The sequence below is a fragment of the Haemaphysalis longicornis genome, unplaced genomic scaffold (assembly GCF_048455015.1).
Source record: "Haemaphysalis longicornis isolate Haplotype H1 unplaced genomic scaffold, Haemaphysalis longicornis Haplotype H1 scaffold_1, whole genome shotgun sequence".
NCBI classification, from domain to species: Eukaryota; Metazoa; Arthropoda; class Arachnida; order Ixodida; family Ixodidae; genus Haemaphysalis; species Haemaphysalis longicornis.
Window position 1 is genome coordinate 242,941,988 of NW_027526203.1, and position 24,225 is coordinate 242,966,212.

A 24,225-nucleotide genomic window follows, 5' to 3' on the forward strand; every position below is an offset into this window, starting at 1 on the left:
TGCACGCTGATGATATTTGTAGAAGGGGCTTTGTAAAAACTGATGATTCGTTCTCGCCTGTGAAACCAATAGCAGGCGTTTTGGCAAGGCGTGATATTTAGATTTCACCGTGGATAAGGGCTGATGTTGCATACACACGGAATGGCGTATCCCCAATAAGCCCTCAACGGCGGACCGGAAAAGTCAAAGCTCAAAAGTGACATCGAATATTCCTCCACTGCATCAGTCTGCGGCCAATCTTACTGTCATTCACCGTTTACAAATTCATCTCACCATTGTTAGAATCAAACGAAGCCCTAAAATTGTATATATTGTTAAACCTTTCTGGCCCTCCCATGTAATAAGGGTACTCGTATGAGCAATGGCTGCAACCATCGAAGACATTACCCGAATGTGCGCGGTTAGATGCGGTGAATTTGAGTGTGTGACAAAACAGACAAAAAAGAGCTTTCAAACGTGTGCATGCGATTTGTGATGGTTCAAGAGGGCGGTTTTGCTGTCATAAAGGGTAGCGTCGAAAAATGAAATTTAAAACACACTAGCAGTGATCATTTCTCTACATCTGAAAGGCGGGCACACTGAAAAGATTAACTCGAGCCTCGCGTAAATCATTAAATATTAATGAGTCATACTTCAGTCCCTTTCTTACGAATCCGAGTACTTGAAGAGTGCGCTCTAACTGATGGAGTGCGCGCGGCACCATTCTTTGTAATCACTATCTTTATCACTGCCCGCTCTTTTATTTTGCGGGGAAGAGCTCTGCTCTATAGACACTCGACGCTCCAGGCGGAAACAAAATCTAAATAATGGTAACAAAATAAAAATGGGCCAAATTTACGCGCAACTTACGACAGTTTCCGTTAATACCTGAGGTCGCCGAAAGCAACTTAGCATCAAGGCTTGACAAGGGGTGGGACTAGAGATAAGGACTATTATTAGATAAACAAAACCGAAGATGCGTCCACACGACGGACACTGCCGCCGTATTTCAGTGAAAAGCCTCGCCACCCTGCTGGTGCAGCAGAGGTTCGTGCACGTGAAGGAAGCCATGCATATGCAGCTCAGCGGGCGATTATTTCCTGCGCCTATGCGACGGTATCTTGTCCTCATTCACATCCTTTTGTCGGAGTACACCACGTCCCTGGAGACGTGCTTTTTCGCACTCCCACCATGCTGGCAAGCCTACTTCCTTTATTTATCGTAACGTTGTTTTTCAACCAAGTTTATACTTACTCCGTGGAGGTCACGACAAAAGACATCGAAGAAGGTATCGACGCGGTCATCGCCTCCGCAGTAAAATCAGCGCTTCCGTATGCATCTGAACTCATGTACAAAGTTGAAGTGAGCTCGGAGTGCTCTTCTGGCTTTCTTAAGCTCGTCACTTCCCTAAGAAGGCAAGAGCCCTGGGCGATGAAAAGTAAGTATTGACCTTTTCCGTCGCTTTACATTTTTACTGACATTGCGTTTCGGCAACGAGATGTTTGGAGGAGAGTTTTCCTTGTAAAGTCCAAAAAAAGAGCGTTTCAGCGTACCTAATAACAAAGTGAAAGCGTATTCTGAAACCTTTACGTGGATTTATTTACCTCTTGGCCCTTAGAGCACCTTTTTCACGCCGCCGAATCGGAAGCTATAGCCGAGAAGTACGGCCATGCTTTTTTTGCTTTTACATAGTTATCGTAAATGCCGTTAACAGCTTCCATTTCGCCCACTGTTCACCATTCGCCATGAGAACGACTCACGAGGAAATTGTTTTGCAATACCTTCTGGCGCGCCACCACCGGTCGTGATGTCCAGAAGGATGTTAAGAAAGTGCTCCCTTTTTTCATCGAATTCGCTCGCGAGAACGGTTCATCGTTCGCCATAGCTTTCTATAATTTCACATTTTCATGCCGCAACTCGCCAGCCTGCCAACGGCCTATGGGCAACTCACGAACTGCGTGGTAAACCTTGCTTGATAATACAGAGTTTTGGCTGACCGTTTTTGACGGTCCGCTATGCTCCCGACGGCCCGCTCAGCCCGACCGGAGCGTCAGCAGCAGAAAGGCTTTTAGCTAAGCGATAACCGTATCTCCCTAGACGGGGTATCATTCGTGCAGTGTTGTACACGTTCCTCTAAATGAGGAACGAAAGCTCGTTCCTCGTTCCTTCCCAATTTTGAAACGAGTTCCCGTTACAAGTTCCTTTATTGCGAAAGGAACGTGTTCCAGTTCCACTTCGAACATTGGAACGTGTCGTTATACATTAACGTTACATTAACACCACCGGTAATGGTGGTGTTAATGTGAAATTTCTAAAATACCAGCGCTTTAATTTCAATGTTATTAACAAGAATTTTTTAACAACCAATAATTACATCTTCAGTACCATCTATGTGAAAAGAAGCAAAGGAAGTCTCAGTGTATAAATCAGGCGGAAAGACTAAACAAATTAATTGTGGACTTATTTCCCCTACTACGGTTTGTTGTAAACTACTCGAACATAATTTTCACAGACTTGGCCAAGTTCTTTGAAAGAAATTGTTGCTTGACGCCGACGCAACATCGATTTATAAAATTATATTCCTGTGGAATACAGCATATTTATCTTACACCCTAACTACATTGTATTTTATATTATTCTTCGCTTGGATTGGGCTGTATTGGGAAACCTTTTGTCTAAATGAAAAACTGTGAGCTGTGGGTGAATTTTCTTAGGCAGCCAGGGAGCGCGTCACCAGGAACTCCTGATCCGCGAGCTGGCCGCTGCGCAGGAAGTCCTTCCACTGCTCAAGAGTGTGTGTGTGGTGCGGAGGAGTGGGTTGGCAGGGCACATCCAAACCAAATGGTTTGTATGCGGGGTGCCTGGGCAGTATTGGCCGTTGAGGGGGGATGTATTAGGCAGGTTTATTATATATTTGTAGCTTTTGCAGGGCCTTCGACAATACGTGCTATAAGTTACTACTTCATAAACTTCAGCATTGCATGTTTCCTTACTAATCGATCACCATTCGTTCCAGCCAAAGGTCATCCCTCTCCGCCCTGCCCGATTCACTCTGGTTTTGTGAAATACCAATTACGAAACTTACTTACAATATTTCGTGAAATACTTAGAAATTACGAAACTAACATTCTAAAGTTCGGTCTTGATTTCGTCTCTAGCTGGTGTAACTCAAGGTTAATGAAAATAAATGCGTAACAAAATCAAAACTACGGAGTATCCCGCATAATATCACTACTTTTAAAGCGAAGCTGATATGGCTAGGCTAAAGCGGTTCTGTTTACAGAAAACCCTTCCTTCGCCACCCGACAAGCATGCCTGAAAAAAACAACGTTGGAAAGGAATGTAAGCTTGAAACGGAGAGTGGATTGGTTTATCTCGTTCGTAGCGGAGCTGGCGCGCAACGAGCTATTGCATGGAGCCCATATCAAACAATAATGGCGGGCCGTAGCGTCTGGTGGTGCGGGGTGAGCAGCGTGAACGCGGTAATGGCAAACATCGGCCGCACGTTACTTCTGAAGGGGAAGGCCATGCGTCGTATACGTACAATGCGGTACACTGTTCAAGGGAACCGGCGAGCCCGTGGCCGCGGCGCTCCGCGAACCGCCGACGCCGAAAAGTGGCGAGAATCGCAGACAGCCGGCACATCCGCACTGACCACTCCAGACGGGAGAAGCCGCTTTGTCGTCTGTTACGGCGCTTCGCCGTGCCGCTCAGATCCTTCGAGTGCGAAATTCCTCAGCTATTGGCGGTGACTGACTCTACAACGGGGTCCTGAACTGAGGAAACCGCCCGCTCGACTCCTCTCATTAAATAAAGTTTATTCTCTCTCTCTCTCTACAAACTTTATTGAGGAATAGGAAAAAAGGGGAATGCGGTAGGGGATAGAGTGGAGTGTAATTCATGGGTGGAGCCCTAGGTCCAGGGCCCCAGTGGCTAGTGCGCCTGTCTTCGCTCTCTCCAGCAGGTTGAGTTGGTCCTGTGGAGATGTGCTTGCCAGGGCCGCCTCCCATGTATCCAGTGTAGAAGGCTGCGTTTAAGTGTTTCTGGTGCCTGTTTCCCATATGATGGGGCAGAACCATGTGTCCTGGAACAACGTGGCTGTCTCGCCGCATTTCTTACAGTATTCATCAAGGCCTTCATGTTGGTGTCGCAGCATCTTGGACCATCTGGATTTGCGTATGTATGTATTAGTCTGGATTTTTCGCAGGATTTGCGCTTTCCAGGCCGTCAGCTCTTAATGTGGATGTAGGAATTGAACCCTCAGCTGCAGGGCTATGCGTATGGTTTCACCATAGGTGGGCGCTGTGTACAGACACGTGGCGGTTCCGTCGGCTGCGTGGTATGAGAGTGAACACGCAGCCGCATTGGTCGCCTCATTCCCTTCCAGTTCTTCATGTTCCGGGGTCCATGTGATATTGTGGAACTTCCTATTTCTTGTGGCAGTATGTATCTGAGCTGTTTAGGTAGTCTGCCAGCGGTGATTAGTCATGCCGCATCTTGGGAGTCCGTTACGATGTTAAGGCTTCTTTGCTGCTTTTCTCCCAGCCGAATGGCCAAAAGTATTGCACCCACTTCGGCTTGTTTGACTGTGGCGTTTCCTTGGGAGAGGAAGTCTAAAATTTATCCCGCTTTGGTGGTTACCGCTGAGACCATCGTAGTGGCATTGTAGCTTGCCACGTCGACATACACTTTATTGTCGTTATTGTTAAATTTCCTCCGGATGAAGTCCTTCCTAGCATTCCTCTTTTCCTTGTGAATCTCTGCGTGCTTATTCTTATGGAGGGCTAAGGTCTTCATGTGTTTCCACTGCTCTGGCGTTAGGTCGTGCTCCTGCTCTAGGATTTCCCTTTCCGGTGGGTCTCAGACCGCCCACAGTATGGCTCGTCCTGTCTGTGTTTTCGCCAAACGCTGTTTCTGAGCTGAGAGAGTGGGTTCCCTTATTTCTTAAATGATGTTATAAAGGCCCAGTTTATCCATTTTCTTGGTTGCGGTGAAACGGGGAAGGTTCAGGGCTGCCTTGTAGGCACTTCGTATGATGATGCTAACGTGTTCCTCGTCTGAGTTGGTAAGTTGTGGTATGGTAGGCTGTAGGCTATTCTTCTCACGGCCAGTGCTTGAACCCGGCGTAAGTGTCCTCTTCTCTCATGCCGTTCCACTTCTTCATGAGCCTGCGAACGATTTTGCCGAGTGTAGTGTCGTTTTTTTTTAGTCTGGCTATAGTCTCGTGAGCTCTGGGGTTGCTCTGAACTATCACTCCGATTTTGTCGTTTTTCCAGGATTGGTTCCGTGCACAACGGTGAGCTTTATTGGGGTTTCACAAACTGTTTTGTCCTAGCAGTGTACTCTAATTACTTCCGATTTTTCCGGTGCGCATTTCAGCCGCTTGTTTGCTGCCAGCTTGACTGCCCAATTCATGGCTTTTTGTAGGTTTTGGGTTTTGGTGTGGCGTGATCCAGCTGTTGCCCATATCGTGATTTCCTCTGCGTAGATCCCATGCTTGATGTCTGGGGGTTCTCAGAGGTTGTGTGCTATTTTGAGCATGGGTATGTTGAAAAGCAGCGGGGATTTGAGGGAACCCTGTGGGGCTCCTTTGTTTGGGTGAAAGGCTCTGATCTCAAGTATTCTATGCACGCAGTAGCTGTTCGGTTTGTGAGGAAGGCCAGGACGAAATCGTATGTGCGCTTCCCGCACCCTATTCGATTTAAAGGGGCACTGACACAAAAATTTTGCATCTTGTTTTTTTTTTTTTGTTGTTGCGATAAGTTGCTAGTGACCTACTTATCACCTGTAGAAACCTCATTTGCTTCAGCGTGCGACGGTTGTTTAATTAGAGGCATTTTCAATTCGGCCAGTCGCAGTTTCGGTTACAGCGGCTGCCGCGAAACGGTGAATTTTGTGTGAACAAAGCTGACCACGTGACCGTCGAAGGGATATCGCAGAGCAGAGCTGCCGTAGCACTGTCGAATCCGCATCGCCGGCAGTTTCTGCGAATGTCCCCACGTACTGACCTCGTGAGCCGCTTAATTAAAACGCGACCGTGGACGTGACGCAGGCGCTGCGAGTGGAAATGCTACCGCGGCTAAAGAACGACGGGCGACGCTCGAGACAGTGGGTGGCAAGACGCGCGCTGGGAGCAGCCGGCCGGTCTGCCTACAGGTCCGCCTACAGATGTCTTCGGCTTAGCACTGCGGCGGATATTCGATTGCCGCTCCCGTAAGCGGTGCAGATGACAATTTTTAATGCAACCCGCCATCGCATCATTAACTCCTTTCTCATATAAGCTGCCATGGTTGGGACTTGGGTACAATTTCGTGCAGCGCTAACAACCTATCCCTCGAGCTACCTGCGCCGGCCTGCGCCACTTCGCGGCCGTGGCCGCCGCCTGCACAGCGACCGTGTGGCTCGCTCAGTGGGCTTTTCGTGTCTCCGGCGCGTTTTCACGCCCAATGTAAATAAAAAGTAATAAGAACAGAGTGCCTGGAATCGCTGTAGAACTTTGGTCGCGGCCAGCTGCCGATGAGCCGACGAAATCACGGCGCCTCCGCCGCCAACGATCGGATCGTTCGTTCTCGAGAGCAGAAGCTCCGCCCTCCGAGTGGAGCGGCGAGCCGGGCGAGCCGGCGAAAAACGTCGGCAGTGCGGAAGCGGCAAACACAAACTCGTGACGTGTTTGGATCTTGTTTATTTACAAAATATCCACGGGATGACGATTGCGCGTGGTTCTCTGCTGGCTGCTCGGTTGCGTTTCGCGCACTTTAGAATTGATTTTAAATATGTTCTAGGCTGTATTCGCCGCTGCTATTTTGCAGATGATGTATGTGTGTTCACACCAATCTATCTCCGAAGTTATCTCGCCTTCAAAATTTTGTGTAAGTACCCGGTTAAGGCTTCCAGCTTGGCCGTGTGGGAGATATTGTCGAAAGCTCCCTTGAGGTCAAGTGTCAGAATAATGTTTTCTTCTGGAATTTTGCGATATAGAACTACTTTCTTGATTTGTATGAAAGCGTCCCGTGTTGAAAGGTTCTGTATGAAACCAATAATGCTGTCTGGAAAGATATTGCTGTCTTTCATGCAGTTGGTTAAGCGATTCGTTATGATGCCCCCGTACACCTTCCCTAGGCAAGATGTCAGGGAGATCGGTCTCAGGTTCTCTATGTTGGGAGGTTTTCGCAGTTTCCGGAGAAGGATCACCCCGGAGTGCTTCCATTTCTGGGGAACAGTTCCTTTGAGCGATAACTCCTCGCTCAAATACTTCGTTAAAGCTATAACTTGGTCCTCACCTAGGTTTCGAAGCATTTTATATGTGATGCCATCTACTCCTGGTAAGCTGTTTTTCTTTATGGATGAAACTGCATGGAAGACTTCTCGGGTGATTTCTCGGTCTAATATTTCATTAGGTGCTCCTTCGTACTCGGTATTATGCGATAACTTTGCCTCCTCTGCAGCTCCTTGTTTTCGTTTGAGAGTCTCGAGAAGCCCCGCATCTTGCCCTGGGAAAGTGTTTCCGATTCGGCGGAGGTTGTGCCGTGCAGATCTTTTCGTGGAGGTTGGGTCCATCATGCTTCGGATTAGGGTTCATGTTTTTGATGGGCTGAGTGTGCCCTTGAATTTCTCACAGAATGCGTTCCGGTGCTGTTGCGCTAGTTTCTGTGCATGTTCTTGGGCTCGCTTTGCTGGTGTTTGTATACGTATTTTGAGGTGTCTGTTGTGTTTCTGTCGTTTTCACCTTTTTTTTAATTTCCTACGCTCCGGCCATAGCTTGGCTATGTAGCGGTCCGCCTCGGGGTGCATCTCTGTCCGAGCAATCTTCTGAGTGTCTTGAGTGCGCCTATTTGATCGCTTCCGACCATTCAATGATTTCATGTATCGGCTCTGCTTCGTCGATTGCTGTCCATTCCTCGCTGAACTTGGCCCAGTCTGTTATTTTGGCCGTCCCTAGAGAGTTACAAAATTTCGCTGTAGGGATAGATACGTAGATTATGCAGTGGTCACTCCCGAGGATTTCCATTGTGTTGGTCGAGGCGACATTTTGCTCCTAGTCATTCGTCAGTGTATATATGGTCAGGGCTTGTGTCTCTTGTTCCCACCTGACCTAACCTAGTGGGTTGTGTGGGATTGTTTATAAGCTGGAGCCTGTACACTTCTATGGCTTCAGCCAGCGTTGTGCCTTTGGGAGTATCGTAGCTAGTGTAGTGCGGATATGTATGTAGTGCGTTAAAGTCTCTCATTATCAAAGCCTTGTTGCTCTTCGTGAACTGCCTTGCCTCCCAGAAGAGGTCGTCAAAATGTTCGTTGTGTTTGCTCGGGGTGCTGTATACATTGAGAATGAAGATGCTCCTCTTGGTCCGTTTGTGCGTTATTATTTCAATAAGGACTGCTTCTGCAGATGTTTTCAGTTCGTGTGTTATCACGGTGACGTCCTTCCGTACGTAGGTGATGTCGCTGCACGTCCCCTCGATACTGTCATAGCCCTTTCTCTTTACGTTGCTACCTACTTCTTGTAGGCATAAGTCATCTGGTCGAATCAGTGCGGTGTGTATGAGGGGTTCCAGTTGCGATTTTTTTTGGTCAGGCTGCGGCAATTCCACTGCGAAACCTCAAGGCGTTCTTGCAGTCTGGCCTTCTCATTCCGCATCGTGATCAGATTCCTCCGTGTCTGTTGCAGAATGTTCTAGGTCCATATCCAGCGCTTGGTGCTTGCCATTGTGTTGGTGCCATTGGGATCGTTGTTTCCTTTTACTGTTCATGATGAACTCTCCAAGAGCGACGGGGTTTGCAGAGCTTGTGTTATCGGTGGTATTGGCATGGTTTTCTCCGTTGCAAGGTCATTTTGCTCTATGTTAGTGGCTGCTGAGATTCGCTGGTGTCTCGCTTCCTCAGTGAGCTTATCTCTACATTTTGCCTTTTGTCCTGTTCCTTGAGCTCTTTAATTATTTGTTCTTGCTTTACTGTATTTAATATATATCTTCGGATCGGCGGATTGTAGGGAGGCCGCCACTCCAGACCAGCTCAGTTTCTCATCAGGCTTTTGTCGATGTTCTCTTCGCTAGTTATCTGTACCTTTGAAGGCGTTCTTTTGGTTCCGGTTGTTTTCTTTGGTTTTCGCTGTGTCGGTGTTTTTCCTTTTTTCCGTTTGTGGCACCTGATTCGGTTGTCGTGAGATGCTGCGATCCCGCTTGCCTAGGTTGTCGCATGTTTTTTTTTTTTTTTTTTTCAACGCAAGCCGTTCCTTACTGAACCATCGGGGTCTCTGCTTCTTTTGGCTTGGGTTTTGGTTTCCCGGGGGAATTCGCGCCTTGCGCAGTTTGAGTTTGCATTCCTTTGCTCCTGTGGCGTGGTCTTTACAAAGGCACATTTTGGCTCACACTTGTGTTTCTCGGTGGGATTCTCGTTGCCGCATATCGGGCACTTCCGCATGCTAATGCTCAAAATAAAATGTCTGGCGTGGGGCATAAATCCGCAGGGTGTCCCGCCGTCATGCATATCTGGCAGACTTGACGGGTTGGTCGATACAGATAACAGGGTATCTCTCTGCCATAGAAGTAAACCGCTATTGGTACCGTCTCCCCTTCAAACGGGATGAGCGCCGTACGGAATTGTCCAAGCATTTGGGCTTGCACCATTTACACATTTTGTGTGCGCACTCGAAGGCCTTGCATGAGTTCTTCCGATGAAGTGCTGGGGAGGATACCGTGCGCGACTCCTCTCACTTCATGGTCCCAGAACGCCACGTAGGCAGTTACCGCATTCCCTGTGCCCCGTAACATTATTGTCTGTAGTTTCCGCAAAGTATTTGCTGCTTCAACATTCACTGCGCTGAGGACTAGTGTGTTGGAGCCTAGTCGCAGTCTGATGATTAGCTCGTGTAGGCATTGAGATTTTCCTCCGCATGCTATGGCGATCCCTTGCGTGGTCTCGACCATTGTATAATCTTTGAGAGGTAGACCCTTGCGTGTTCTCACTATTATCTTAATATCCTCCTCTAGTAGCGGAGGGAGACATTTTCTGAGCCTGCTGGGTCTTTGATGAGTGTTAGCGTTAGCACGTGCAAGGGCAATTGCCTTTGGCGTGGCCTTCTCGGTATGTTCCGTTTGTCTCTCCTGCATCCTGGCTTCCTCCTGCTGCTTTTTTTTCGTTCGTCGACGTAATGCCTGAGTCCAGCTGGCATCGTCGTAGGCTGCATGACTTTGCTGGCTTCGGTGCAAAGGAGGGACCGATTGTTCGTCGAGGTTACCGTTTCCAACCATTCCTGGGTGGGGTGTTTCTTCGGCTTTTTGACACACCATTTCGAGTTTGTCTGACATTGTCCCTGTTGTTAGCGCTCCATCAGCAAATGTTGTCGATGATCTTAAGTTCTGGGGTTGTCGAGGTTTAGTGCCTCGCTGCGTTTTGTACGTCGTCGGGCCCAGCTTCGGTGGCTGCCGTCTGTGCCTGCCGCAGCGCAGCAGTTTTTAGGCTTAGCTCTGTCGCCTACTAGGAACCCTTTCATGGTTAATTTCCGACGCTTCAAATGATGGTAAACTCACGAAAGTTGTCCGACGAGGTCCTTCACCTTGGTAAATTCTCTAGTCGGACTGGTTAAATTGCCTCGTCTTTTCTAGCTTATTTCCGAGGTTCACTGCTCAGAGCTTTAAGTATTTTAAAAGTATTTTATATGCGTAAGTATTTGACATGCGTAGGCTTCCCTGAAGTATTTGTGAGGTGCTCTTATGAAGACTCAACAGGCTTATAAAGACTCAAGAGGCAACAGGCCCTATCTTTTATTATTATCACCAAATAAAGTTTCCCTCCTCCTCCTACTCAACCGTGTAATGCTGCGCATCAAGCAGCGGTACCCTACACGCGCATAGCACAGCAGGAAATAAAACGGCTGTCTTCTTTTTCTTTTGTTGTTGTTGACTTGTATCAGATTAATGTTTTTTTCTCTGCCCCTACGCATTAATTTTTCTGCACCGTCACAAACGTCTTATTAGGAGGTTCTTTGGGAGACTCCCAAAGTTCGTGTGGATATATTCTTCAGGCTGTATAGCATATATAATTCCTTTTTGCCAAATAGTCTTTCGTTATGGCTGCGTACCGGGAGGTGCATATCCGTGGCGTGCGTTGTTCATTCACATGCAAATACAATGAGAAGGTTAGTGCTACGCCACCGCAAAACAGCGCAGCCAACGTTGTCCAGAGCACTCGAAGTATTGTCCGGAGTATTGCGCCCCGAATTTCTATCGTAATTATCGTTACTATAACGAATTGACTCTGCATTCGAACGGGGTTATGGTATGATTACAGTGTAGAAGGCTTGATATACTCGCTAACGAACGCAATAAATATACACGTGCCGGTTTTCAGTATTAAAGAACTTAAACCGATATGTACAAGCAGCTCTTTATTCTTTGCAATCCCTTCAGGCGTAAAGAACAAATCCTGACTTACTCGGGATAGCGTTCCATGAAATCAAGAAAATTGCCCTGGCTCTCTTATCTTGGGCTGAGGACCCCGCTCACTAACCAGCTCGATTTTTCTGTTAAATAAAGTTATCTCCTCCACCTTATCCTCCTCTTCCTATTGAGTGCAGTTTTACTTACTGTGAGAATATCGCAGTGAGAAATGTACCGTAAGTGTACCTCCAAGTCTTAAAAAACAGCCTTACTGTATTTTTACTGTAGACGTGACTAGCACATGATGCGCGCGTGCGTGTGCGTGCGTATACTTGTGTGTGTGAGTGTGAGCGTGTGTGTGCGCGCGTGCGTGCCCGAGTGCATGCGTCCGTATGCGTGCGTGCGTGCGTGTGTGTGTGTGTATGTGTGTGTGTGTGTGTGTGTGTGTGTGTGTGTGTGTGTGTGTGTGTGTGTGTGTGTGTGTGTACGTGTGTGCGGGTGCGTGTGCCTGTGTTTATGTGTGTGTGTGTGTGTGTGTGAGTGTATGTGTGTGTGTGTGTGTGTGAGAGAGAGAGAGAGAGAGAGAGAGAGAGAGAGAGAGAGAGAGAGAGAGAGAGAGAGAGAGAGAGAGATGCGGCGGAAACATGTTATCGCGGCACATCTGCAGAAATGTTGGAAACTAACCAGCACTAGCTCCTGTCCATACTGACTTTTTACAAGTACAGAAAAGCAGGAATGAAAAAATGGGTTTGTCATTCCTAAGTCTTTATGATTTTATTTACGCCTAAAAATATCAGGCAACGTTTAAACCACGATTACTTTGTGGACGAAGCGGTTATGGCGGCCTGCCTTGTATACGAGCACATCCTCCGAGATTGAACCGATGTTACTAGTATTGGGCTCAATTGCTAACGTTTTGCTGAATAAGCCTCCATACTGATTAGAAGCGATATAAAACTAGCATGCGCCTTTACACACAGTAGGTTATTAGGAACTTAATATACATTTTTCAGGACCATACTGCAGGTCGTCATACTTTGATGCCATGACAACGTAAAGTGATATGATACAATACTTTCGATCATACGGCAGGCTTGCACAAACTGTTTTACCATCTCCCTACATGCGATTAGCGCGATTCGTAATGCCTTCTGCCAAAGCCGACCCCCCCCCCCCACCCCACCGATGGCCTGGAATTTTTTTTCGTCTGGCATTTTGGCTGTTGTCGGATATTAGCAACTGGCTGTTCCCTTTGTTCGAAAGTTGTTGAATATAGAAGCTGAGGCCTAGCTTCGACTGTTCGCGCTCCGCACAGTTCCGGCTTCGCAAGGAATGGAGAAACGCCAACAATGTTTCTTCCGCAGCGTATCAGAAAGTGTACTTTAAATCACGCCTTGAACTAGTGTATGCGACTTTGCCTTTTATTGTAATAAAATGTCACGTACACGCAAAATTTGGTGCGGACGAGCATCAAAAGTCAACCGAGCGCTAAGCAAAAGCAGGGAGAGCGAGCTCGAATGAAGCAGAAGGCAAACGCGAGAATCCCTAAGCCGACGTCATGGAGACGCGCCAGCGCCGCCTGTGGTCACTCTCTCCGCCAATAGTCAGTTGAGCGGCAAAGCGGAGCGCCGCAGCAGACGACAGAGCGGCTGTTTCTCTCTCAAAAAAAAAAATGTTTCTTTCTCTCTCTCCCGACTCATGCGGTCAGTGCGCATGTGTCGGCTGTCTCGGATTCTCGCCACTTCTCTGCGCCGGCGTTTCGCGGAGCGCAGCGGCCACGCGCTCGCCGTGGACTGGAGGGACCACACTTACATCCGAGGAGCTGGGTACTGACAATCAGCGACGCCGCGAGCTGGAAGCGCGAGAAAATAAAACGACCACGCAATGTAGAAAAAAAAAGACTGGTTGATTGATTGATTGCAGGGTTTAACGCGCCGACGCAACGCAGGCGATGAGGCGCGCCGTTGTGGAGGGCTCCGGATTAATTTTGACCACCTGGGGATCTTTAACGTGCGCCGAAATCTCGTACACACGGGCATTTTTGATTTGCGCCTCCATCAGAAAAGCGACCGCCGCAGCCGGGAATGGAACCCGCGACCTCGTGCTAAGCAGCGCAACGCCTTAGCCACTGAGCCACCGCGGCGGGTAAGAAAAAGACTGATGAAATATTGAAGGAGTAACACACGTGTAAACACTAACCGCAAGTTACGGCTTCGCTGGGTAACCATGTGTACGTAGTGCCGCATTTTCGTTACTATACAAACAACAGTTTGTTGGAAGCTGTAATCTCACATGGGTACTTAGAAGCCCACGTGCCAAGTAACCTGACCTGATCGATTCATTTAGCCTACTGCGCTAACCACGTGTTAGGATATTTACGACGAAACTTCTCTGCCGCACCGTTAGCGCTTAAATTACCTCGTTCGAAAACAATAACATGATCAAAAAACTATATGCTACTTCTCCTTGAGACCCTCACTACGAAAATCTAATTAACGCACTTGAACTAGAACAAAATGACTTCCTTCGTTTTATACTTTCGAATTATCACCAAGGCGCAAGTATAGCAACTATGAAGGGCTTACATTGGGCTTCCATAACTATCATCCGGCCGGAAGATTCTTCATTGAACTGTTTCATAAGCAAAATCGCCATGATATGCACTTCACAATGAACTGGCCTCTGTATATTTACAGTCGCATTGATCTTAAGTAATCATAAGTAATAAGTAATCACAAGTTATTCATACAAGTAAGATGAAGCCGTTTGATTAGTCACGCTTCCCGCTTAATTCTCTAGAATGAAACCACCTTCCTCGATAAGTTGTTATTACAGTCAGATGCCCGTATAACGAAGCCTGTCGGACCGCAATAATTTTTCGTTACACATGTCACTTCGTTATATGCGTCACTCTCTTCACTGACCCCCCATAATGAAGATAAGCACATTGAGGGAAACAATCATCAGGTTTAACTCCTATTGGCGAAAAAAAGTGAACAATTTTTTTTTCTGCAAAGTAGTAGTACTACGACGTACTGAATGCGCAACCACTGCCGACCTGATGCTCTCGAGGTTCAAGGCGTGCTGCGGCGAGAGGTCAAGGAGGGACAAGAAATATATCTGCAGTGTGTCAAATGCCTTTAACGCTTCGCCGGTAGTCATAACGGTTAGCGCCTCTGCAGGCTCTTCATTACTGCTCGCCTGGTCATTTGTGGCGGCCCTTTTCTCTATGAAGGCCTCCACGATGTTGTCAAATGTCAGGTGAGAGCAAGCCAGGATATGGTCGTCCACCGAGATGTAACCGTCGGCCGTCACAACCGATGCTGCGTTGCAGCACGCACTGTACACGCACCCCCGAGCCGATACGCAGCAGCCCCGTTGCTCGGCTTCGGTTCGCTCCTGCGCGTTCCCACTTGTGCGGCTAGGCATATTCGTTATCAAACAACAATTCGGCGATATGGAACGCATGAATTTCTTCGTGAAACAGGCAAATTCTCTGTATTAGTTTTCGCTGCAGTGACGTTCAAAATACATAGGAGACATTGAAACTTGGCCGAGCCATATGGAATTCTCCCTTCTACAGGCTATTTCGTCGTAGAAGCGTTCGTTGTAGCGGAGTTTCACTGTATTGCCGATGACCAAGTGTTTCGCGCTTGCTTAGCTAACATTGTGTAATAAAGGGCAACGTTGTTTGTGTTTCCTATCAACATTACACTGCACTTCATTTTTGTTGTTTTGCTTTGTGACTACTTCCCTCTGCAATGGCTCTGGCCCTGATGGTAACATGAACACATAAAATACACAAAATCTGGTCTACCAAATTATATAAATATACAGACCACGCATAGGCCTTACAAACGCTCATACGGCAAGCTCAGCCATGCCCTCCTGGACTGTTGCGAGCGCAGACAAATGGTTTGGGCGGCAACTTCCCTCGCATTTCTTTGAGCATCCATGCTCTATGGGTTGTATATAAACGCCCTCTGGCAAGCGATTATCGATTATTAATAGGTTACCGAGGACTGGGGGTTAGCGCGCATCACTGCCCATATTAGTGTCACTTACGCGAGAAAACATTGGTAAACTTTCCAACTGGCCATCTACTCACCCCACCGAAAAACTTCACGACCTTCAGTGTAGCTTTATGCGCCGTTAGTGCTTATGTATACCTTCGCTAAAAATCGCTACAGCTATGGCGCACACATCACGGGCATCCTACAACAATTAACTTCCTTGACTTTGGCGTTTTTTTCTTTCTCAATGTTTTCGACGAAACTGTTCGGAAGTTAAAAAATATATGCGTCCTTCCTTCCTCCCTCCACCTCCGCTTCCCCATCCCTAGTGGCTGCTTGGCTTTGAGAAAACACTGAGCGACTGCCATTGGTGAGATGGGCGAATTTGCAGTGCTAAATTTGTCCCTTGCCTTTGCAACCCACTTACCTTTGAGTTGTGACATGTTGTTTCAAAGTGCTCTCCCTTATGTAGGATTGCAATTTTTTTCAGTGATTTTGGCTAACGCCCTCCTTCCTAACAACCTCTTCGAGTACGGCGTTTCTAACATTGGAGGCTTCGAGCAATGCCTTAGGACCGTGGAGCCTGAAAGCAACGGCGCCAAGACACTAAAGGGGCAGTACTGCACTATGACACTAAGGATTACCAAGAAATATGCAAAAAAATTGGGAGAGAGATTCCGAACCCTCGGTGACCTGCAGGTACCAATGTTGTGACTTTTTTTTTTTCTCTTTGAAAAGAAGAGTAGTACCATATCGCAAGCTTTCTGACGTTTCCCTTGACGTTACGGCAGTACAGATTCAATTAACTGGCTTAAAATATTTACAGATTTTTTTTTCTCCTTGTGTTTAATTGTCGCTATTGATTTTATTGCCATGCCTTTAGAACTTTTCGCCTTTGCTTAGTTAGCGAAATATTTCAGATTTAATAAGTGATTGCGAACAGCGTGAAACATTTCTGGTGCATATATGGTTTAAAAACAAGATGATTTTTCATCACAAGTTCGATCAGACGAACACATCAACCGGGAAACGTTTATTTTATTTTTTCAATTGTATACTCGATGAGAGGCTCCCAGTAGTGCGTCTTTGCTCGGTATCACAAGTCACAAAATAGAGCAGACTGCATGGGATATTCTGAATTAGGAAACATGCTAAGCTGCCTAACTCCGACCCGTTAAGCTGCTTTCAACTGTTCTGGCTGCAAAAAAACAAAAAAGACGCAACTCACGTAAAGGGCAGCCGAATGCTCTGCCCATTTCAAAAAGAGAAAAATTTGCGTTATATAGGCGTGACCGACATAAATTAGACCTTCAGCGCGATTTAAATTGTAATCGCCATGTCATAAACTGGGCCAATTGCAGCTGCAGAGTACCCGCGTTCATACTGATACATCTGCCATTTGCGGGATAACTTTATCATTTTTATTAATTTTTTAGAACTATAATCCAGAATGAAGCTATTAATCTGGCTACTTGATATGGAAACTGTAAACAAGAACTGCCAAGTAATTTGTAAGCAACAAGAAATATGTCTTTGAGCTGCAATACCGAGCGTATTGCGTATCGCAGCGTAAATCTCTTTTTGTAGTTTTTTTGGCTTAAACTGATGGGGGACACCAAGCTTTCAAGCATTGCGCTTCTGGTTCCACTCCCCATGGGAAGTCAATCACTTTAGATAATTGGGAACGATATATCTGTGCCCATGTTATCGGCTGTGAGAAAAGATTTTGAACCACAGAAAACTTATCTACTTTCTAGGGCCGTTTCGATTTATATGCTTTGCCGGACAAGATCCGAGGAAGGGATTACGCATTTCTCCTCGGCATATGTGCTCCGTCAACGTGCAGCCAAGATGAACTTGGACTGCTCATCGATGCAGGTAAGTGCGGGCGACGTAAGAACATTTCTGGTATTTTGTACCCCATGTAAATGTAACAGTTTGGACAGGCTTTTGTTGTTTGGCGAGTTTGTGTATCCTAACAAAAAGTAGACTGCAAAGAAACACGCACGCACACGCACAACCGCAGACAGCGAGACACGAGGACCCACTAACTAACAAAATAAAACGTAATGGAGTTTTTAGATATCCTATAACCTTCTGGGGCAGCCATGCGTACTGAAATGATAAGCAAATTCCCAAAACGAAGTTTTCCTATGATTCTGCCCATTCGAACGTGGTAGCAGCTTGACCGGCAGAAATACTCTCAAGTGAAATGCGCGAAGAAAGGAGACAGACATCGCCAGGCATGTTGGCATTCATGGGTCATCAAGATCTATATTTTATTTATTTATTTATTTATTTATTTATTTATTTATTTATTTATTTATTTATTTATTTATTTATTTATTTATTTATTTATTTATTTATTTATTTATTTATTTATTTATTTCAGGCATACTGCCAGCCTTTCACTAGGCCCTCGGCAGGAGCGGGTGCAAATTGTAACGCGTACAAAAAGGAAAAATGTATACAGTCAGTAATGCAAGTTTGTTACTTAGAGTAATGCAAGTTGGTTACAGATCAAAAAAAGAGGAAGTAGGCGGATTCTAGGAAACGAAGGAGAGCTGCATTTCACGACATCACTGCTGCGCCACTCATGGCAAATCCCCTGTTTTGGTTGCGACAATGCTTTGATCCCTGCCAGACTATTTGAGTTTTCTTTTTTTTTTTTTTTTGAGTTCTCGCGTCGTTTCTCATCAACTAGCTCCGCTGCGGGGCGCTTACTTTTCAACCACGAAAAACGTCAAGCCTAGCAGGAGCCGATTCTAATTCGCTACTTGAACTCGATTCATTCGTTATTCATCGAATTTTGTTGGAGTTAAGTGAGGTTGAATGCTGTTCCAAATAGATCGCTGTAATTAGTGATCAGATGAGGAATTCAAAGCCTTACGGCAAAGTTCTCGGCATTGTACGCGTTCTCTGGGCTCGACAGCCAATCACAGTGTGCACAACTCGGCAAATGCAAGCTCTTTCCCCCACAGCGCGTCTTCTGGCCCCTCCCATATGGCCAGTACCACCTAAAAGCTACCATCTGTTACGAACAAAACTAAATAGGAGCCTACCGCTAAGAGCAGCGCTAAAATTTAAAGAGTAGTACAATGTAGATGCCTGAGCGCCTTTGGCGAGATGACACACGCCACCACCTTCATGCAAAGATAATGCCACAATCAATGAATCAATCAATCAATCAGTTGGCCACCACCTCTCCCGGGATTACACAGCTCATTCATAAATACTACCTTCGTCGAGTCCCTTTAACCCTCGTTCCACCACGCAATGCGGATCTCCGTGGCGGCGTTGCACACTGGAAGGTATTCTGCTGCGAAGGTTGAGGTACGGCCTCCCCCTCACTCCGGGTTGCAAGGGCGGGGTCAGCAGTTTGATGCCGCCCCTGAACCTTCCTGCTTCTTCGGCTCGGCCCCAGTTATCCATGCCAGCACAACATCCATCGGGTGGATCCGTCGCTCGTACGGGTATAAAAATAACTTCTCGCTTCTGTTGAGACCCTGCTCACTTACCATAGCACGATTCACGAAGTCGTTGCACTACGACAGAAGTACGCAAGCAACGAGTACGGTGGCTCTGAATTTTATTTCATATTTTAGGCAAAAAGCACGGAAACCATATTTTCAGGTCTACGCACACGGGGTCCTTAATATCCCTCAAAATCAAAGTCGCTCAATGCCGGACATTCATCGTGCTAAGTGCTCTGCCAGGGTTAGAATCACGACTAGTAGGTTACAATCCAGGCTCCGATGCGTGGCCCCTTATTATATTGGAGCAGAAAGAAGAAAGCACCCGTTGCAAGGAATTTCGGTCCACATTAAGGATACCGAGAACATTGATAATGTTCCGTAGCAGTCTAGTATTGTGCAACTTCACTGCGGTAAGACCAATGAAGTTTCTGGTCCCGTTGAGTATCCTCGACGCCACACAACTTGACCCTAGATTTAGCTCTACTGAGCACTGCCGGAATGTTTGGCTCTGTTGAGAAAGCGGAACTGCTTAAAGAAAGGTGCGACTAAGGCATTCCTTCTTGCAACAAAGTCGGATACTTGTACATGAAAAAACACTTACTACGCATAATTCCAATGGTCGTTTCAATGCGGTCAGTTCTACTGTAAGAGCAGCCTTGCTACCGCGTTAGCGCTATGAAGCGGCGCGTAGTCCCCTTTGAGAGCGAAAATTATGCGGGGGTGAGCGCATTAAGAATCTGTGCGTGACTGCAGAATAGAGCACTGGTTTAAGAAATTCGGGTTTTCACATTCAACTGCCAATGGGTCACGACGGGTCGAAGAAAAAATGCAATGAAGTGGTGTTCTGTTTACGAAACCCACTCATGCGTTTTTGTGTCGAAACGTATTTTTTTGTTGTTTGCATTCAGACCCATCACGTCTTTCTCAAATTGTCGGGATTTCTCTTATTACACACATGGCTGCAGGGCAGCATTCTTTACAATCCTTGAAATTGGTTTCGACATTCATGATGGGAAGCAGAAATCCCAGCAGTGTCCCGCTCACACCTGTTGCGGCATAACGGTAATACGGTTGGGCAATAGGGAAGGATGGCATTAGCAGCTTGGGAAGACATTTGGTGGGGAGGAGAAGAATATCGGTTTTTAGGCCTCACGATGTTGTTGACCACATTAACGTAACAAAGATTGCTACACAGCCGCAAAACGACTGCTGCGAATAAGTTCTGCACACGGTGCAAGTATATATATAGCACGAGAAACGGCCATTTGCGGCAAACGCGGGCGAGCGACCAGATTCTCACACCGAAAACGAACGCGGACGACAAAGCTTCGTAGTTACATCTTGCTCCGTGGCTGCGACCATAGAGTTTCTTACAGTATACACTAGAGAGGAATCTGGCGCTAGCGTCTATGCGGCTCACATCAAGGTCGTCTGTGTCGTCATGGGCCGCCATTATACATCGCGCTCGCCTTAGTTTCATCATTAGCTTGGATTGAAACGTTTTAGTGACCGCAAATTTAAATAAAGTGCCACGAAAACGCGAAGAATAGTGTTCAATTATGGAAGTGGGAAATAAAAACAGGCTGTTTTAAAACTAAGAAAAAAAGAAGTAAAGCATATTTTTGCCGGAACGGTTGTGCCTCTATTCCGCAGGCCAAGGTTGTAGTTACAAACAATGTAATTATTTGGGGGGTAACTCATTAGAGACTGTGATTTTATTAATTTTACCATTATTTCAAAAACGTTTTTTGAAGAGTTTCGAAAGTTTTTTGAGCGTGCCTATGTAAACGTTGCCTTCGTGGTGAACCAGTGCACCTCGACCGCCAGCTAGTTTAACAAGAAAAAGAAAACGTGGCGTTAAACAGTCGTGCACGATGACAAGATAAGACGCATACAAGCGCCTGTATCTGTCGTATCCCTGTGGTCGTATCTTGTGTTCGTCGAAGTACGTTTTGTTTCTTCTTTTCGTCGCTACAAATTTCGCGGCGGCATATTACCCGCTCAGTCATACGTCCTTGGACTGCGGCATGAGCAACGTCAAGTGCGACCACGCATTGTCTGCTGTTTCACCGAACACGGCTACCACAGAAACGGGAGGATTTCGGCTTCCTTGTAGGTAATTCGTAAACGTGTTAATGCATAGTGAAGAAAGCAAATCCCCAAAACCGCTTAAGAATCCAGTGGTCATGCCAAGCCCAAGCCAAAAAGGGGGGTCTTCCCATGAACCCCCAAGACGACATGCCTTACGAGGCGCAGTTTCCTCTCTAGTATACTTACTCAGAAACTCTATGGCTGCGACAGCGAAGGACAGGGTAGAGGCACTTGATGGACGAAATGATAACGGCCCCAGTTCATTCCGGTGCTGCGCAGTGAAATGCCGATCGCGGTGGCCGCGCACTAGAGAGGAAACTGCGCCTTGTAAGCCATGTCGTCGTGGGGGTTCATGGGAAGACTCCCCTTTTTGGCTTGGGCTTGGCATGACAACTGGATTCTTAAGTGGTTTTTGGGATTTGCTTTCTTCACTATGCATTAACACGTTTACGAGCTACAGGGAAGCCGAAATCCTCCCTGTTCTGTGGTAGCCGTGTTCGGTGAAACAGCGGGCAGTGCGTGATCGCACCTGACGTTGCTCATGCCGCAGTCGAAGGACGCATGACTGAGCGGGTAATATGCCGCCGCGAAATTTGTAGCCGACGAAAAGAAGAAACAAAACGTACTTCGACGTAGACAAGATACGACCACGGGGATACGACAGATACGGGCGCTTGTATGCGTCCTATCTTGTCATCGTGCACGACTGTTTAACGCCACGTTTTCTTTTTCTTGTTAAACTAGTTGGCGGTCGGTGCACCGGTTCACCACGAAGGCAACGTTTTAATAGGCACGCTCAAAAAACTTTCCAAACTCTTCAAGCAACTTAGTATTGACAATAATGGTAAAATTAATAAAATCAGAGTCTCTAATGAGTTTCCTCCCCAAATATTAACCTTGTTGGTAACTACAACCTTGGCCTGCGGAATAGCAGGCGCAACTGTTCCGGCAAAAATACGCTTTACTTCCTTTTTCCTTAGTTTTAAAACAGCCTGTTTTTATTTTCCACTTACATAATTGCACACTATTCTTCGCGTTTTTGTGGCACTTTGTGTAAATTTGCAGTCACTAAAAGTTTCAATCCAAGCCAATGATTAAACTAAGGCAAACGCGATGTATAATGGCGGTCCATGGGCCCTATTCTCGACTGCACAAATTGCCGGCAATTCACCCATGTTTTTTTACGTAAGCACGACGTAAGCAATCAGTGACGTGTTGCACCTATAGCTATGACGACATGCAGTGTAATTTGACGAGTCACTCATAAAGATCTCTACCAAGGTATCAAATATTGTTCAAAAAAGATGTAAAAACGCTTGGCATGTACTATAAAATTAAGACGGTAGCTGAGGCTGACAAGAAAAACACATTTCTGGAGGTCCAATTTGGCGTCAACACAACAAGGCGATCGAGTAACGTTGATCCAAAAGCGAGCGAAAGGCGGATGTCGAGCTAAAAAACATCACAAAATTTTTTTACCGTATCTATTTATTTCTTTCAATCGCTTTTAGTAACAGAGCTGGGCTCTCTGCTTCAATGCAAGCTTTGTTGCGTTATCACCTTCCCTGCCGCCACCGCCGCCACGCCATTGTCTGCTGCTATGTTACAAGTTTATGGCGTGATCACAAAAAAAGACGGCCGCGACCACCGCTTATGAGAGAGAGAGAGAGAGAGAAGTGAACTTTATTGGGGTCCTGCGGAGGTAGCTAGTAACGTTGGAGGTAGCGGGGTGGGCCACGCAGGGCCGCCCGCTACCCGACGTTACTTAAGACGTCTCCGAGGCTTGGCCCCCCCGACTCGCGCCGGTCGGCGCGCGAAAGACCTTCGGGTGTGATCCCTCGGGCCCCCCGTCAGCGCCTCCCCGTGCGCTTGCCGGGCGAGAGCTACCTCGAGCCGCTGGGCAGCATGCAGCTGCTCTGCCAAGTCCGGCGATACAACTGCACGGGCTGTGTCTTCCGGCAGTCGGCCAGGAGCGGCGACCTCTTCTTCTGGATGTCGGGTGCAGTCCCAGAGAATGTGGGTTAGTGTTGCCCGGGCACTGTTTCACACACTGCACACATCACTTGCAAACACCTCCGGGCACACGTAGCGCGCCAGCGCCAGCGTGAGCACGGATCTTGTCTGTAATTGTCTGTACATCACCGCCTGCCCTCGTGTTAGGCCTGGGTGAGGCGGAGGCATGGTCCGGCGTCCGTGCCGGTACCAGCCCAGTACCTCCGCGTACCCGAGGAGAGGATCCGTGTCTTCCTCATCACTGCACTGATCGCGGCCTTCTCCGACCGCCGAGGCGAGGGGGGTGCTGGCTGCCGCGCGGTTGGTAAGGGCGCTTCTATGACACATAACAGCAGCGAAGTGCTACGCCTGATAACCGCGGAGCGCACCGATGTCGCCGATTCACTCATTCGTCAAGCTCGACTTCAATCAGCGCTGTAATGAACCAAATAGTCACTTTTCTTTGTTATTTTTCTCTTGAGTTCGATCATGTGACCCAACAGCTTACTAGGACGAGTATGGACAAATGCCATGCATTGGGTTCTCTTTGTCATGGAGAGGCTTGTACTGCCCTCTTGTGCTGCGGTTACGCCAAACAAATAATTTTTATTTTATTGCCAAACATAAAAGCAAAATACTGCATGTTATTTGTATGCTCCATGATCGCTGACTTGGAAGCAGTTGAAACTATAATTTGTTTCGGTAGGAAACATGCTTTAAACAGCGCGCATGCGAAACTGCGCCTGCTGCAAATAGCCGCACATTTCGCGGCTCCGTAAGCTGCGGCAATTTTTTGCCCTATTTTGCTTGTATTTTGCGACAAAAACAACCGCCATTTTCATGCTGTTACGTAGCCGTACGTCACTTTTACGCAGACTGAAGTTGCCAATGCATGACGTAATTGTTCCCGCCAACTGTTTAAATTACGTCACGTCTTCTCAGCCAATCACAGAAGGGGTGTGTATTACAAGCAGTATTGTTGTTGAATAGCAAAGACAGGCTTACGTCGTCATGTCCGCTGCATTTAGTCTGGTTTTTCATTGCCGGCCAAGAATTATGCGCATTTAGTAACGAGAAATCAGGCAAACTTTAGAACTGGTGTCCGTAAACGACATGAAACGTCAAAATGACGACAGCACACACAACCGCTTTGTCAACCGGAAGCACGTGACCAAAATTGAAAGCCAATCAGAAAAGACTTCCGGCAAATTGCCAGAATTGCCGGCAATTTGTGCAGTCGAGAATAGGGCCCCATGACGACACAGACGGCCTTGATGTGAGCCGCATAGACGCTAGCGC

The 24,225-nt window shown here is 47.0% G+C and overlaps 1 protein-coding gene across 1 annotated transcript in view; it reads left to right on the forward strand.

Annotated features, from left to right (window-relative positions):
* Nucleotides 1-1,100: 1,100 nt before the first annotated feature.
* LOC144143417 (nose resistant to fluoxetine protein 6-like) overlaps nucleotides 1,101-24,225 on the forward strand; it is a 67,529-nt gene continuing 44,404 nt past the window's right edge. The window contains exons 1-3 of the mRNA XM_077675176.1: nucleotides 1,101-1,417; nucleotides 15,858-16,066; nucleotides 17,125-17,245. Of these exons, the coding sequence (XP_077531302.1) occupies nucleotides 1,171-1,417; nucleotides 15,858-16,066; nucleotides 17,125-17,245 (577 nt within the window). The 5' untranslated portion in view covers nucleotides 1,101-1,170. The remainder of the gene's footprint in view (nucleotides 1,418-15,857; nucleotides 16,067-17,124; nucleotides 17,246-24,225) is intronic.